The sequence below is a fragment of the Micrasema longulum genome, unplaced genomic scaffold, assembly GCF_059751315.1.
Source record: "Micrasema longulum isolate JH-2025_06_02 unplaced genomic scaffold, ASM5975131v1 h1tg000548l, whole genome shotgun sequence".
In the NCBI taxonomy this organism is placed as follows: domain Eukaryota; kingdom Metazoa; phylum Arthropoda; class Insecta; order Trichoptera; family Brachycentridae; genus Micrasema; species Micrasema longulum.
In genome coordinates, this window is record NW_028277744.1 from 1,209,303 (window position 1) to 1,226,840 (window position 17,538).

A 17,538-nucleotide genomic window follows, 5' to 3' on the forward strand; every position below is an offset into this window, starting at 1 on the left:
AAAATAACTTTATAGAAACTTTGGAAAGGATGAGCGACGCATACATGAAATTATATGTCATTTCCTTCAAAATATAAATATATCAATGATAAAATGTTGAAAATATTTTGTAAGTTCGTGACAGTTATTTAAAGTAAATAATTGTCTTTAATGATGGACATCCAAAGTGATTCGCTTTACTGCCTGCTTGTCCGCTTGGCGCCCGGACGAGGGGATTCGCAACAGAAATGGACCGTGGGAAGAGTCTCGGGGGGTTTCTAAGTCGGGACAGAGGCAGTACATGTCCGACCAGCGATGCAGAGCTGTCTCTGGATATAAGTGTGCATCATTTTATTACCTACCCGGTGTATTGACTAGTAATATTATTGGCAGCATACGCCCGCGGCCGCCATTTTAGCAAATTGTCATTATCGACGGTTGCGTAACGCGCGGGAAATCAAAATCAAATATGGCGGAATGAAAATTCTGTTTATGCGCGCGCGTCAACCAGCTGATTCCGAACGGATCGGTTTTTAAATATAATCGTTTATTAATATCCCGAACTAAATTCTTTTGGAATAGACGAACTGCAATAGCGGATGCTTTATATTACATTCATATTATTTGTTTAAATTCTTATAGCGTTAGACATTATCCTATTTATATTGCAGTCTGGCTATTCTGGGGTATTTTGTTTCGGTAAATGTTAATCCAGCGGTTTTTGAGGCGGCTGTGCGAGTGAGTGTGTGTAGTGTTGGTCGGACGACCAAAAAAAAACTACAAAATGGCAATGTGGACTAAAAAGTGTACGTTATGGAGGATTATTTTGTGCTCACTCCTTATTGTGGGGACCTTGGCAATGTGTCTTCAAGGTAAGTTATAACAGATAACTTTTTCGGGGGGTTTCTGTAAAATTATGATTTCAATATACTCTCAAACTAAGAATGAAATATTTTTTAGTGCTAAAATCTAGTTTTATTTTACGCTGAAAATTATTATCGAACGTTGAAACTTTATCGTCGTTCTATTTTTATATTATCCCGCAATGAAATTATGTAAAGACATTTTATTTTGGTACTAGCGCTTCGGTTGCGCCTGGGAGACGAATGTTGCCAGATTATTTCGCGTATTCTGTAATAGCCTGGCAACTGGCGGCACTATCTGCGTTCGAGGGCACGTAGAATAAGTAGGCGTAATTTTACGAGCTCATAAAGAATTTACAATCATTTCCCGCCAAACAATGATCGAAACTGACATGTAACAATAAGCGTATCTAACTGTCACTTTGCGGGTGAACTCTGTATGAAGTTTTGGAAAAAAACTCGAAAGAGAGGGATGAGTAGGAGGGAAGGGGGGAAATCGACACGTACATTCGAATAGTAATAATAACATTAATAAACCATGGACGGACAAAGTTATCTACTTAAAACGAAAAATAAATATGTCAATTTTTTTTAGCTAAGTTAAAAGGCAAGCAAGATTTTATTTGATAAAGAAGGCAGAGGAGAGAAAAGTACAAATACAGATCCATCCATCAGAATGGGATATAAACAACCCGAATTGTAACATAAACTTTAAGCGACACTAGGTGCAAATTCAACTACATCAAACTGCGCTACATCTGTCAATAATACTAGAGGAAGCGATGCGTGTTTTAGTTTGAGTTTGAAAATAGCGTCAAACGTCGCATACGGGAGTATGATCTGGCGAAAAGTGGGCGAAATGATGTTGTGAAGTTTAATGGTAGAAAATCTTTTTGAAATAAAATTCAACCGTTGTTTGTTGACAATACTATCGTTTTCACACCAATGTTCAATGAAATTTAATGTCTAATACTTATTTTGTTTTATTTTGAATTGGTTTATTTATTTATATACATAAGTTTATTGTTCATTATTTGAGACATAACTCCATGGGACTAAAAGTCCTGTGTTGGATGAGACTAGCAATTAGTTTACACAGACACATGAGTACATCACCACAAATATAGAATCAGAAAAATAAAAAATATTTTTCGAGAGTTTCCTACTCAAATCCCTCCCACTAAGGAAAATCCAGTCCTTAACTCCTTTCTTGAAAATAATTTTGGTCCTTGAGAGCTTAATATGCTCTTCCAAAATATTGAACACTCTCGGTGCGATAAATGATAGATGCCTCTAAGCTAAAGTCGTACGGGTTTTGGGTATGATATAATTCATGCTCTGGAAAAACCTCGAACGGACATTTTGCTGAGACCACTCTTTATTGCATGTATTTACTTTTATTTTATGCCAAAAAGCGCCGTATTTCGGCACTGCACCTGAATATAACATACTTCAACCGTAAATTATGTATTTCTCTTAGGTAAATTCATAGAACAAAATAAATGTACATACTATATAATATAATTAAAAATCATGTTTACTGTTGAAATTATTTCAATCGTAGGTATAATGAATCAAATTACGTATATCATACACGATATACCTGACTAAATTAACATTAGTTATTTAACTTAAACCAATCGAGAGTATTTATTTAAACTTAGTCTTGTAGCTTCGAAAAATATTAGGTTCACTATCTGTACTAGTCCGAATTTTAGTTTAAATTGTTATTGTTTGGATTCGTCACAACCCCATTTTGGAATTCACTCTAGTCCTCTTGGTTTTTCAACTGATATTGCCTCTTCTTCTTTGTTTATTGACATTTCACCTCCCTACTGAAGTGTTCTAGCCAGTATCGAGTTTGATTCGATATTACCATAAACTGTTTACAAACCCATGTTGTAATTTATTAATTAATTTCACAATACCTCCAAGCGGCATTTACAAAAAACAACACATGTATGTACGAAAAAAGTAAATAATCATGATATAAAAATAAAAAAACAACATAACATATTTTTAAAAAGATGCGTAAGAACCAAAAAGCACACTACGATACAATTAAGAAGTTAAATTTGTCATAGATGTATGATTTCTCTGCCTATGTCGACTAGGAAACGGTGTGACAGTTTGTTTGTTACAATTAGGCATAGAATTAAGAATGGTCCAGAAACTGAAGGTGACTAAACTACTCATAAATGAGTAGGTTTACGTTTTGACCCATTAGTTTCTTTATAGACGTCGCTCAGCACGCAACTCCTGATTCGAATTTAACCATGCCGTGTTTTGTCCTTTTAATATAGATATACTGCTAGGATCTTAAAGAAACAGGATGCAATCACATTTCATGTGTAATTAGCAAATGAATGTGTATTACTTAAATATTGAATTATTTTTCCATCTGTCAGATTGTCGAAGAAACAAAAAAGAAATTTTGTTAGTGTTGCTAGGGTAGTAATTTTTTTTACCCTACTCATATAATAAGAGAAATAATGAAAATGGAACTTCGGATTAAACAACGCCGTGGTGGACATTTGACCGACATTATCTTCAAAACATAAAATATTATTTAACATGATAAAAAAATATCCGTTTTATGTAAAATAAAATTTGTTTTATATTTTAAGTTAAAAGTTCATTAATTCAATTACTCTTATTAAATGACCCTTTACTTATCTACTCTGTTGTGTCAATCAATGTTTCCGAGCGCACAATGAAATTTTAGAAAAATTAAAAATGTTTTTTTTTTACCTTACATTTGTGTTATGGTTATATTCTTCACGATCTGGCAATATTACGCGGTGACTTCAAGTATGCGCGCGGCGAAAGTGTGCCTAAAGCTAGGGTTTCCTAGGACAGCGGTGCTCGTATTTTAACGGCCGTAGTGAACGGTGATGCGGTGGATAACCGTCGTAACGGTGACTAGAGTGTGGTTTCCTAGGAAAACGGTGTTATCAACACCATTTAACACCGTTTCCCTAGGAAACCACTCTCTAGTCGACGTTACGACGGCTGTCTACCGCATCACCGTTTACTACGGCCGTTAAAATACGGGCACCGCTGTCCTAGGAAACCCTAGCTTTAGTGGGGGAATTATTGGACACAGTCCGATGCATTCAAATATGATTCTACGCTCCTTCTGGACTATTCTTAATTCTATGCAATTGGGGATTCTAGTCTCGACACAAATTTGAGTCTCGAGACTCAGACGAGACTCGGTGACTAAGTCTTCAGATTTCGAGACTTTTGGAGACTTCGAAACTATTCGTTACTATTGATAATTCGTAAAAAAATAGTACAGGTAGTAATATAATGTATAATAGTGATATTTTCATCATTTTATTTCACTACGTCGCAAATCTTTGACAGTCACCTCAAGTAATGCATTTTTTAATTGCGAGCTATCAACGCTTTCTCTACCTCTCTATTTAAAGTGCATTCGGAATCGCACTGCTGGCCTCGAAATTACGGTATTAGCATCTCCAGAGTCTAGATATTGAAAATGTGTCGTGACTTAAACACTCTCGCGGCAGCACAAAAAGCATTTATAGCGCGTATTTACATACTAAATACGCGTTATAAAAATGTTTTTTCTGAGCCGCGAGAGCGTTCGGAATAGCAGCGCTGTACTGGTATTCCGCGCTGTGCGGGTATTATCCTTGGCTCTACCCGACCGAGTTTCTCCAGGGTATGCTTGGCTACAACAGTTTAGAGACTAGAAGGAATGTGTATTTGACTACACATTTTTATCGATTGTTGCGCGGTATGATCGATAATTCTGAAATTATGATGAGCATTGGTTTGTATGTTCCTAATAATTACCTAAGACAGCGTCAGCATAGATTGTTTCATATTCCGATATTCAGGACCAACCTGCCTATGGTTATGCCTGTTGGAAGAGCTACCGCTATGTTGAACAACATCGCTCTGGATATTGATCTGTTTCATGTATCCGAAGGGGTTTTCCGGAGCAGGATTCTTCGACTCCTTTGACATGAGTCTCTTTCGTGTATTTTTTTTTCCTTTTTTATAATATGTACGTATTGAATATATTTTTGTAATGTATATGTTATATTTAAAATAAATAAATTGAATTGAAAAAAATTGAATTGAAATTGAATTGAATTCCGAACGAATTTATAGCACGCATTTAGTACGTAAAAACGCGCTATAAATTATAAACCAGTCCTGGCCTGAAAAAGTTTTTGAAAAACTGCTGAAAAAAATAATTTTGTTTTTGACATATATTATATTGTAACAGATAGCGGAAACATTTCTGAGAAGGGACAGTAGAAGTCTAGGCATTTGTAGGGTTTAGATCTGTTATTTTTTTTACGCGCCGAGTAACAATTTATTTATTCATATTTTTTTTCCATTATAAACTTTGATTACTAATAAAAATAATGTGACCTTACTGGAGTTACCCGTGCCGAGGACACTTAACAATATACTTTTTTTTTAAAATATTATTACATTTGAGAATAAACAAAAAAGACTTAATAAACATAGATAATCAACAAAATGTTAAAAAAGACTAAACACTTCGCATTTATGTTTATAATTAATTTATGCGCATCTTTATTATTTATGTAATTAATTACCACTCACATTTCCTCAAATCTTTCGTCTGAGGAATTTTGTGATTTAAAAAAAAAGAAAATTCTTTAATGTTAAAATAGCTACGATAACATATATGTCAAAACATTTCAAATTAAAACGTTGGAGTCAATATATATATTTTTTTAATAAAATTTTCGTATTTTAGAAAAATATGTATGCTTCCAAATTTCATTTTTTTTAAAATTAAAAATAAATAGAAGCGTTCTTATCGTTAATCGTGACGTCCATCAGTATAATACGCGACGCGAGTCAAAATATTCACGTACCTGGATCACGCACGACAAGGTATGGTCTAAAGTCTCTGCTGTACCTTGTTTGTAGTGAGTACAACAGGCTACCGGAGTCCTATAGAACGCCAAATAATGACTGTATTTATTAAAAAATTACTACTTGAGGGGGTACGTGGAAGGTGAAATTTAGTTTTTTTTCCTCGGATATTTCTTTCTTACAATATGTAAATATTTAATTTTAATTTTTATTATGGATTGTTTAAATTTATCTGTATTATATATTTGTTTGCTATCTTATTTCAGTTTTATGTACATATTATTACTTGTTACTATATTATTATTATTATCATACCTTAATGAAAATATTATTCTGTCCCAAAATGAGTTTGTTGTAACTCCTGGGAGTACAAAAAAAAATTGTATGATTTAAAAAATAAAAATTACCCATTTGGCGGCCATTTTCAACGAGTCGTAAATAACTCACTATTTGAAAATGGAAACCAAGTTGGGGTAGGGTGGGTCTCGAACTTCGAACCATTGATCCGTGAGCCCGCAACACTAGCCACGGAGCCACAACCGACTTATGCTATATCTCAATTCAACATAGGACTTTTGGTCTCATGGAATTTAGAATAAGTTACTATTTTATGAAATAATAAATGTAATGTATGAACATTAAATAGTAATTAATATTTTTTTTATTTATTTCTTAAGTTAGCTTATATTAAAACAAATATAAACTATTATGTACATTTACATCATCTATATATATTTACATTTCCTTACAGTAACTTGTACATTTATTTTTAAATTCTTTCAGACACTTTTCATTCTTCATACATTCAGGCATCTCATCATACATTTTTAAACCCTTATACATCAAACAATTTTGCGACTCAGCTCTTTTCAATAATGGTAGTCTTATTTTATCCTTTTGTCTAGTAGCATATTCATGACAATTTTTGTTTAAGACAACTTTATCCTTAAAATATTTTGGTAATTTATCGTGAAAAAATTTATGTATAAATATCAACATATTAAATTTAAGTCTCCTTCTTACAGATAACCATTTTAGTTCATCTCTCATTTTTTTTACATTGCTATATTTATTTTTCTTAAGAACTATTCTCATCGCTTTATTTTGTAAAATTTCTAGTTTATTTAAATTTCCTTCGTTTGCTAAAAATAATATTGTTGAGCAGTAATCTATATGTGGATAATAATAAATATTAAGGTAAAAAGCATTGAAAATATTAACAGATTATGTTTTACATGAATTATAGTAATGCAACGTTGTATTTTCACAAATTCGCATACACAAAAAAAAAGTTTAAAAAAATAAAGCTCTCTTCTCGGAAGAGTCAAAAAGCGTTTTGTTCCAAATTAACAATTTTATGAGGAAAATTCTAATTAGTTTTTCATCTAAATTTATGAAAACCTCAACAAATTATGAAAACTTCATCAAAAGGACCGTGACCTGTTTCGAACGGACATTGGCGAAACATTATCTCGGAGAACACTTATGACGTCAAACGTTAAACAACTTGACATCGACAAAGCGTCTCGGCGTCTACAAATGTGGGTTCGGGATTATCTTTAGAATTGATTTCATCATTTCAAGAATACTAAAAGAAACTGTCCCGAGCTCGTGGGTTCGATTTCCGATAAAGTTGATTTCAGATATTACAAACGTCACTTTGCGTCATTCCAATAGAAGCAACTTTACTGATGATTGAACTATTAATTCTATACAGATAGTTAGGTAAATATATAAGAATTGAAATCTCAGACATAATTTTTTTAAATAACATGGCAAATAGATTCAGGAACTGGCGTAAAAAATTCCCAAAACTGGCTTTCTTGTCCCTTGTCATGCTCCGCGCGCCTGTTACAGACATTTTATTTAAAAACCCTCTTATTATTTATTTATAAAAACTTTAAGTACAAAGAAATAAGTACGTTAGCGGACTTATTGCTAAAAGCAATATCTTCCAGCCAACCAAAAAACAGACTAGTCAAAAGAAGAGATTGGACAAAATTTTGTACTAAAATAACATAAAAATATATCAAAAGATATTTATTTATTTTATTTATTTAACTTTTTGTAAATAATGTTATTTGTACATTGGCGGGCTTATTGCCAAATGGCAATTTCTTCCAACCAACCAATAAAATAAAAGTTTTATTTTTATAATTCAAGTTACAGAACATATTCAATAGAGAAAAAAAAGATTAAAAAGTTAAAAATATATAAAAATAGAAATAAACGAATTTGTTTATAAATTACCTTAAATCAAAACTATTACTCAATGGGGAAAAGGAAAAAAGCGGAAAGAGGAAAAGGGAAAGGAGGAGAGATTACAGATTACAGATTACAGATACACATATATGTTAAAATAAAATCTAAAAAAAACCTAATTAATTCAAAATAACAGCTGTTTTTTAATTAAGAGATAAGGCTTGCACATATAAACATTAATAAAAAAATTAAAAAGTACATTATGTTATACATGTTAAATGATGAGGAAATGTGGGATCAGATAATGAGTCTGTAAGGAGAAAAAAAGAGGAACCAAGGAAAGAAAAGGGGATAAAAAAAATACATTTGAGAAAAAAAAGCAGTAAAAACTCAAGGAGTTCAGAATTCCGGGGATATATAATAATGTTTCAGGCGTTTCTTGAAGGTGGCCAGAGAAGTTTATTATCTTATATAAAATAAGTGTAGTAATAAATAAGTTTAGTACTATCCCATATAAAATAAGTTTAAAAATACGCATTAAAACCAATCCAAGTGGTGCAATCAAACTGTGGGAATACTTCGATAAAAATAATGACACGCATAGTTTTATCGAAAGTATTTTTAATTTAAACTGCACATTTGACTACACGAAAATGATGGAAATCAAATGTTTTATCGGTGGTTTTCTAATCTAAAATAAAAAAAATACTTTTAAACTATGCCTACAAAATTACTTTTTGTATCAAATGAAAAAGCCAAGTGATATTTTAAATTTATTATTATTTGTTTATAGACTTTTAAACTAAGTCAAAATAAATAAATAAGGATCGTTTTATCAGCGCTATGATTTTCAAAAGTTTTATGTTTCTGATATTACTCCGCGTGTGACGTTTTAAACTCTTTTCAGCTTCTTCTCGGTTAGTTCTGTCGATAGGCCCGTTCACTTACCGTAAACCGGAAATTTTTCACAACCCTCTTATTATTGTTGATTCATGTGAACTAATGACGTCGTTTAAAGTAGTTCGTTTTTATTTATTTTTTAATACAATTTCAAGGAACTTTTTGATTGCCTGTTTTGGAATTCCTTAAAATCTCCACCCTCAATACTTATTTCGCTATAAATTATTTTTTAGTGTTATTTAAAAAACCCATTTAATCTTTAAAAATACTTTCGAGAACACGATAAAGAAAAATAACTAAAATGTAATTATTTATCCACTAAAATATAATTTTAGGTAACTAAAGTTATATCATGAAAAAAGGGGAAACATTTATTATTTATCTATTTATTAAGGAAATCATAGTCTTTATATAAATACAATGTACTAAAGAACAATTTAATAAAGTAAGGCCAATTACAGATTCCACACTAATTTATTATGAATGCAGGAGGAGAGGGGAAAAATAATTGAATTCTAAAAAAGTAAAAATATGAATATTAAATAAAAAGTACATAAAAGGGAGAAGACATTGTATAGCTCCAACTATACTCTTCTCCCCCCTCTCTCTGCTTCCATGAACATTTATATTTCTTTGTAAAAATTCACAACTAACAATAATTAATTAGATGCAGGTAGTAGATGTACATATGAATAAGTATAAATTAAGAGTTGAAACTAAAAGTTAAAAGTAAAAGTTAAAATTAAAATTAAAAGTTTAAATTAAAATTAAAGTTAAACGTTTAAATTTAAAGTTTAAGTTAAAAGTTAAAATTATGAATTAAAGTTAAAAAGTTAAAATTGAAAGATAAAAATAAAAGTCAAATTAAAAGTTAAAAGTCAAGCAGGAGATAAATTTAAAATGTCTTTAACAGAACTGATAAAAATATGGTATTTACAATGTAATATGTCGATTTCACTAAAATTGTCATTATAGGTAATCCGTATTCTTCGAAGAGTGCTATTATACGTATTTAAGGGTGTTCTATTACCATGTTTTTAACCTGAAGTCTTAGGTTACCCTGTATAGGTATTCTCGGCGCTTTCCATCACACGGATACGTATAGGAACCAATCATCACATTTCCGCAATAAAATACTTTATATACATACGCCTGGGCTGGTATTCCAAACGCTCTCGTGGCCGTATTATGTCGTATATTTACATACAAAATACAAGATAAAAACTTTTTTCTCGTGCCACGAAAGTGGTTCAGAATAGCACCCCTGGATGTTTATTATTTGAGTTCGTTGTTAGCTTTATAGGTATACTATAAAGTGTATAGGGTTACGACAGTAAATAGTTTATATTAATATTTTGTTGAGACTGAGTTGATAACACACTGAAACATATTATTTGTCTAGAGAATAACAATATTAGAAATTAGTACGAGTAGGTAAACTGATGGACATTGTCATTCCCCTGCTCACGGCTATGAACATATCGAGGCTATACTGACAGAATGCATTAAGTCAACAGTCTTTATGCATTTAAAATATTTTTAAATTTAGGTGCAAGACGTTGATTTCAAATTTTCTGCTATGCCTAGAATAAATATAACTTTTTTGAAGCTTAAAAAAATAAATAAAAGAACATTGTGGGAGAAATAATGCGCTGAAAGAAAAATAAAAGCTTTGAATGCGATTATTGCGGAACTTGTTTTTATGACTAAATGCATTATGTCAGTAAAGCCTCGATATTACTCGTATATACAAGTGACGCAAAGTCATCATCCTATCAGAAGATGCCATATTTTTTGCAAATGGCGGCAAATGTCAGTTCTGCTTTGACATTTGCGAAGTAAACAGATACAAAATACAAGTCAGTAAGACATGAAGCGCTATATTCCTTAAGAACGTGGAAAAATCGATTAAATTTTTTGCGAAATAATTCGTCGGCGCAGCGAGAATTTAGGCGCAGATTTCCCGGTCGTCCGACACCAACTGGGCAAACACTACGGCGCTTAGCCGCTCGCCTAGAAGAGTATGGGACAACACGAGATGCTGCCAGGTCTGGCCGGCCCCGGAGCAGCCATTCTGCTGAGAATATCGTGGCTGTGGCTGAAGATATCTCAGAAAACCCTGAAGAATCGACCAGACGATGTGCCACGCATTTGGGCATCAATCGGTGGTCTTTACAGAGAATTTCGGTAAAAGACTTGAAGATGTTCCCTTACAAAGTACAAACAGTAAATCAGCTGCTAGCTGTTGACCGCTAAACGCGTGTAACCTACGCTCAAGCCATCCTAAATCTCGACCACGAGAAAGACAACTTTTTATCGAAAATCATCATGAGCGACGAAGCCCATTTCCATCTCGGTGGATATATGAATAAGCAGAATTATCGCTTCTGGGGCACTGGAAATCCGCGTATTATCCATTAAGAGCCATTATCTTCCCCCAAAGTTACTGCATGATGTGGTGACTACCCTGGGGGCGTCATCGGGCCTATTTTTTTCGAAAACGCCGCCGGCCAAACGACTACTGTAGATGTCGAGCGCTACAGAACCATGCTCAACGACTTTCTTCTTCTTGAATTGGATGAATTAAATTAATAAGATTAGACAACATGTAGTTCTAACAGAATGGAGCACCGGCGCATACTACACGAACCACGACCAAAATTCTGAGGGCTGCATTTCCAGATAGTCTAATCTCTCGTTTTGGTGATTTGCACTGGCCGGCAAGATCGCCCGATTTAACCGTTCCAGTCTTCTTTTTGTGGGATTTCTTGAAGTCACGAGTCTAAGTCAAGAAATTTCAACAATTCCGTTTACTTTTTTATAATGTATGATACCTCAATTATGACTTATTACGGTACGATATCTCCCAGGTCCTCCTTCAGAGTTCTACATCGCTAGAAAGCTGCATTCGCTCTATGGTTAGCGCGATATTATAATTACTCATAAAAGGTATTCTAAATTAGATTAGTTCTCATGTATCTGGTAGTAGCTCAAGACAATATTTGACGATCGAATATGTTAGCAGGGATCCTTATTACCATTGTATCTTTACTTTTAAATAATACGCCTCCACTCGTTATCTATAAATTGACATCTGTTTTTATAATCATAAACCATGCTGGTTATCACGGGCGTATTTATAGCTTCCACGTGGGGTATGTTCTCTTGAACTATTTCTCTAGAAATATTGATATATTTTGGCCTAGCTTTGTTTTTTAAGAGGAAAGGCGGTCTTACTTTTCTTCATACAAACGTAATTCCGTATATTCTTTCTGGATTATGGCACGAGAGAAACGTTTTTTTTACACCTTTTAGATATTTACCATTGGCGTGTCTCCATAGTTTTTCTTTTTTGACAAATTGTTTCCTATGGAAGCTGGACCATCCAAAAATTCTAAAAAGCGCTCAGTTTTATCTGTTGTCTTCGGACGTACAAATATAACAAATAATTTTGAAAAACGGAAAAGGTAACGATGCAGAAAATTTCATTCTGATACTCTTTCAAAAAAAAAAATCATAAAAACCGATTCAGTTTTGAGGTGCGGAAAACGGGACAGCCAGTCGATTTTGTTCATTTCAGCTAGCCAAAATCAGTCGTCATGCAGTTGTCTTTTTCGCACTATGTCGGGGAGGCATATGCTATAGAAAGACAATGTCTATTCCTATTCATATTTCAAATCTATTCATATATCTATTCATGTATCTATTCATATATCTATTCATATCTATTCGTCAAAATTCTTAAAGTAAAGTAGTTCTAATCTTAAAGACAAAAAACAATATTTATTATCATCATCATGTCCCTATCCGTACCATATGGTGCATAGGGCACTATATTGGTACACCAAATGCGGCGTATATTGATGATTAGTTACATTAAGGTAAAGTGATCAGTCTCACGCTTCAGGCCCCAATCCAGGAACAATAAAATATTCTAATGTAAAACCACCCTTTAAATCAATATTTTGTGTCCATCTTTCCAAGAATCGAACCCGGAACTTCAAGAATCTTCATTCAATTTCCTTTCTCAGAATTTTTACCTGGGAGCACTCATTGAGACAAGAACGCTCGTCCAGGATTCTGTTTCCATTTCACACGCGGAATAATTGTATTCTTCATTGAACCACCAAAATCTCCCCCTTATATACGTCGTTGCTGTTCATTAATGTGATATTTAAATCCTCGCCAAATGGACATGTAAATTATTCAATGTGATATGTAATTTGACAAATTCTTTGAAGCATTCTGGTGACTGCCTATTAATTTAATATTTTTAATTAATGGAAATGTCATTTTGTACCTGCATCTGTAAACTAAAATGTCGGCAATGGAAATTGAATGCGTCAGCTGTACAAACATGTTTGTATCGTTTGGTGTAGTGCATGTTAGATGTCTATAAAATAATATAAAATAGATTGGACGGTGTTGTTCTAGTGCCAAGATCCAAGTTCCAAGACCTGGTCAGTAGGTTATTATTTGTGCCAAATATTTGAGACGAATTACAGCTGCTTATCTTTTCCTATCAACAATCTTTTGTCCGATTAATCAAACTGTGTACATATATCAGAAACTTTGTACAGTAGAACTCCAGTTATCAGAACTCCGACTAACCGAATCGCTGATTATCCGAAGCGCTTTCATAATTTCAGAAATAAAAATTAAGACGGAAACGTACTGCGATTCGCAAAATAATGATTTGTCTACGCGCGGTCATGTCATTCCCTCCGCGAATTGCCGCGGCTGGCACAGTGGCGCAGTTAATTAGACGGCCAACTTTGAAACTGGCGTCGCGGGTTCGATTCCCGACAGTTGCAAGAAAAAAATCAAGAAATGTTTTTTTCTCAGTTGGTCTGGGTGCTGTGGTATATTTTTAATTACCTCCTCCCATATCCCCTGCATCCCACCTGCTGACAAGCCTCTAAATAGAGGCTTAGCGGGTTATTCCTTCAACACTTTTAAAAAAGATTGTCCTCCCTTCCTCCACTGTTTGTTTTGATAGATAGTATGCGCAACTTGGCTGTCCAAAAACGGATGATGACAGTCAAACAGCTTACTTTGACCGAGATGTTCAGCAAACATTGACTTTTATTATTATTATTACTATTATTATTGATATTAAAAATAACTACCTTGATCGATCCTCTCTAAATTAGGGTAAATAAAAAATACATTTTATGTAGGTAAGACCCAGAAAAAGTTAAAACATTTAAAAATTATTTTTAGTAAAGATCTTTTCGACAGTTGTATTACTTATCTGGAAAAATCAGTAGTAATAAAATTCTGTTAATTTCTATAGTTAGTTTACGTATAAATAATTAAATTTGTAAATAAATTGGCTGTTTAAAAAAATAGTTAGGCGACCGTTCATAATCTAGAGAAATTATTGAGAATCTATCTTACATTTTTTTCCTGACAAGTAGATGGGTATTTATTTTGTAATATTTCCTTTACATGGTAATTGATTAGTTATTTAAAAATTCACGTACAAATTAAATTTATAAAACCGACTCGTAACGGAAACTACAAAATACATACCTTAAAACAATATTGTTTTAAAATTATTAAGAATTTTTGTTTTTTGCGGCTACCTCGTGTTGTTCTTGGGTAAAATCCTGAAAAGGAATCGAATGGAAATGAGTTCGCTTCGTTGTGTAGTGGTTGACGCATTCGCCTATCATTCAAGAGGTCGTGGTTTCGGGGGTTTTTTTAAATTTTCAAATATTTTTCATTTGTTTATTTTTCCATACATATAATTACATAAAATTTTCGTTACAAAAATACACTTTAAAAAATACATCTTAAAATTAAGGTATACCGTAATTTAGAAAAAATGCCCCTTAAAGACTCTAGCGTCTGAGCGTGGGCTATTCCTTTTTTAATAATTTATAAGTTTATAGTATATAAATAATATGGTATGACATAACCATCAAAAGAAAAACAAGATTAACATACGCTGCTATTTACAAAAACAGGGTTTATTTGCAGTATTTATATACATATATATATTTGCAAATTCATGCGATTCGAGGGTGATTCTTCACAGCAATATTTTCAGCATTAAACTTACCTTCCACATAACAAAAATGATTTAGTTTTGATTGGAGTGACAATGCAGTACCCTATGCACCACTGGGTGCGGAAAGGGAAATGATTATTTTAATTTTCATGTATTAGGGCCAGTTTAATGTTAATAATACCAATACAATCTGTTATGTTGTTTTATTATTGAAATATTCATGGGTACCTATTTAGTTCTTACGAATTGTGCTTGTAATAGGAAAAATATTTATTTTTTAATTCAAAGTTGAAATCATTCTCAATTCTTTTTTTAAATCTTAGCTCTATTCGAAATATGTATTGATGCTACCTTGATGTTACAACACATAACGGGATAGTGACATAATATTCGTTTGACTCATTTGGCATCAGTTGGCACACGTCTTTATAATAGCAAGTTAAGATTGGTGGCTTTCAATTATATCAGCTGTTCTTTGCGACTTTAGAGTGGCTGAATGCAAAACAATTGGGACCCAACTCCTTTCGCTTTGATGTCTGAAAATTACAGTTAACATTGTTAACATTTGATTAACTTGATTAGCGTCTAGCGTTTAAATGTGGTTATAGTGAGATTCATTAGACTAACAAAACGTGCGTCCAACATAATAAAGCTCTGTTGTGTAAAGAAGAATTAAGAAATGTTTTATTAGTAGTTTTCAAAATCTTTTTATTACAAAATAAACATTACATCGGCAATATAATATTTGTTTTTGTTATTATTCTCCCACACCAAGCACAAGAGGTGTTTTTTTTATGATGTACCCGTTTCGTTTTCTTCATGTGTACTTTCGCCTTTTGCATTTCTTTTGTAAACATTTAATAATATATTAAACACAAGCTTTTACCCGCGGCTTTGCTCACGTGATATGAGGGAAAAATGATTTAAGTGATTAATTAGTCTAGTCGTTTATTATCTTTTATCGGTCTATTCTTAAATATAAATGTAACATCTGTAAAACAACTTTATGTAAAAGCTCTGTTACTGTACGCACACAGACATTATTCTCTACCTTCCATAACTCATTTCACAAATACAAGAGTTACTAGATACTCCACCCTGATGCTACAAAAACAATTAAAAATTAATACAACCTTCGGTCAAAGAGGATTGGCCTACTACTCAGTTAAAGTGTACAATCTACTTTCATTGTCCATAAAGACAATTAGTTAGTACTCACAATATAAAATTGCTATTAAGAAATGGATAGTGGAAGTGGGTTGCGTACGGATTGACGAGTAGATCAAGCCAAATAGGTAAAAATTTTGTCCTAATAGTGAAATTTGGTCTACAAGTCTATATGAATTTGTTATGTTTTTTTATGAATACTTTAGTTTATATTGCTTATTATGTTTACGATGATAATTAGGTTAGTTAGATTAGTTACGTTTTCTATTTTTTTATTATGTTAATTATGTTAAATAACTAATTTAAAGCAAGCTTCACTTTTTATAAAATGTTTTCCTTGACACGGGACACCCCAAGGAGGGAACATTATTCTGTATAAAAAAAATAATACAAACATTGTCAAAGTATAAATAAATAAAATAGGAGTTTATAAATAAGAATACTCCCGATGAAATGATATATTTTATTGAGATTGAAAGCAGCTTGGTCTTCCAACTATCGCTATGAAAGAAATACAATGATCCGTTAGTTTATGGGGACGTAGTTATTATGGTTATTCGGTTCACAAATACAAATTCTGCTACAAAACCAAAACGAAAGGCAAGCTACGAGGGTAAGGTGAAAAGTTCTCGGCCTGACAATGAAAGACTGCGATTTTCAGTTAAAAAAATATTTTATTTTTCTACATAATCTCCCTTGACTTCAACACACTTAGTCTAGCGTTTTTCCAACATCAGTATTCCTTCTCGGATGTGAGAGTCTGGAAGGCTGTGAAAATATTCATCTACGGCCCTCTCAACTTCTTCATTGGACGCGAAGCGCTTCCTAGAAATAATTTTCTTAAAATTCGGGAACAGATAGAAGTGTGAGAGTGCCAAATCAGGAGAATAGAGGGATAGTCGAGCAAATCGTATCCCAAATCCCGCAGTTTTCCCATCGCCAATGCACCCTTATGTGCAGGCGCGTTGTCCTGGTGAAAGATGTTTTTTTTCTTCTTCAAGCCAGGTTTCTTCTCGTGAATTTTGGCATCCAGCTGATCAAGAATATTGGAGTAACATTCGCCTGTAATTGTTCTGCCTTTTTCAAGGTAATCAATTAGCAGGATCCCTTTCGCATCCCAAAATACGCTGGCCATGACCTTTCCGGCAGATGCGATCGCCTTCGCTTTCTTTGGCGCTGAACTACCGGCTTCTACCCACTGCTTGGACTGGTGTTTCATTTCTGGCGTTTAGTGGTGGATCCATGGTGACAAATCGCTGCACAAAATCGGTTGGATCTTTATTGAATCGGTCCAAACATTGCGGCGAAAGTCGTTTGCGCATTTGCTTTTGATTGGCATTCAGCAAATGCGGCACCCATCTCGCGCAGAGCTTTCGCATCCTTAATTCTTTGTGCAAGATGTTTCGTACCCTTTTTTTCGATATTCCTATAGCCTCAGCTATCTCACTTACCTTCACTCGCCTATCGTTCAACACGATATCATGCACCTTTTCGATGGTTTCCGATGTGGTGGCGGTTTATGGG

The 17,538-nt window shown here is 33.3% G+C and overlaps 1 protein-coding gene across 26 annotated transcripts in view; it reads left to right on the forward strand.

Annotated features, from left to right (window-relative positions):
* Window positions 1-275: 275 nt before the first annotated feature.
* LOC148280733 (sarcalumenin-like) overlaps window positions 276-17,538 on the forward strand; it is a 31,144-nt gene continuing 13,881 nt past the window's right edge. For 4 of the 26 annotated variants that reach the window (XR_015822522.1, XR_015822527.1, XM_088227897.1 and 1 more), the window contains exons 1-2: window positions 276-318; window positions 622-851. Coding sequence is in view for 17 of the 26 variants with exons in the window: in XM_088227897.1 (XP_088084023.1) it covers window positions 764-851 (88 nt within the window). In the remaining 9 variants the exon portion in view is untranslated. Of the gene's footprint in view, window positions 509-621; window positions 852-17,538 lie in introns of all 26 variants that reach the window. The other 22 variants (XR_015822521.1, XR_015822526.1, XM_088227896.1 and 19 more) reach the window with 9 other exon arrangements.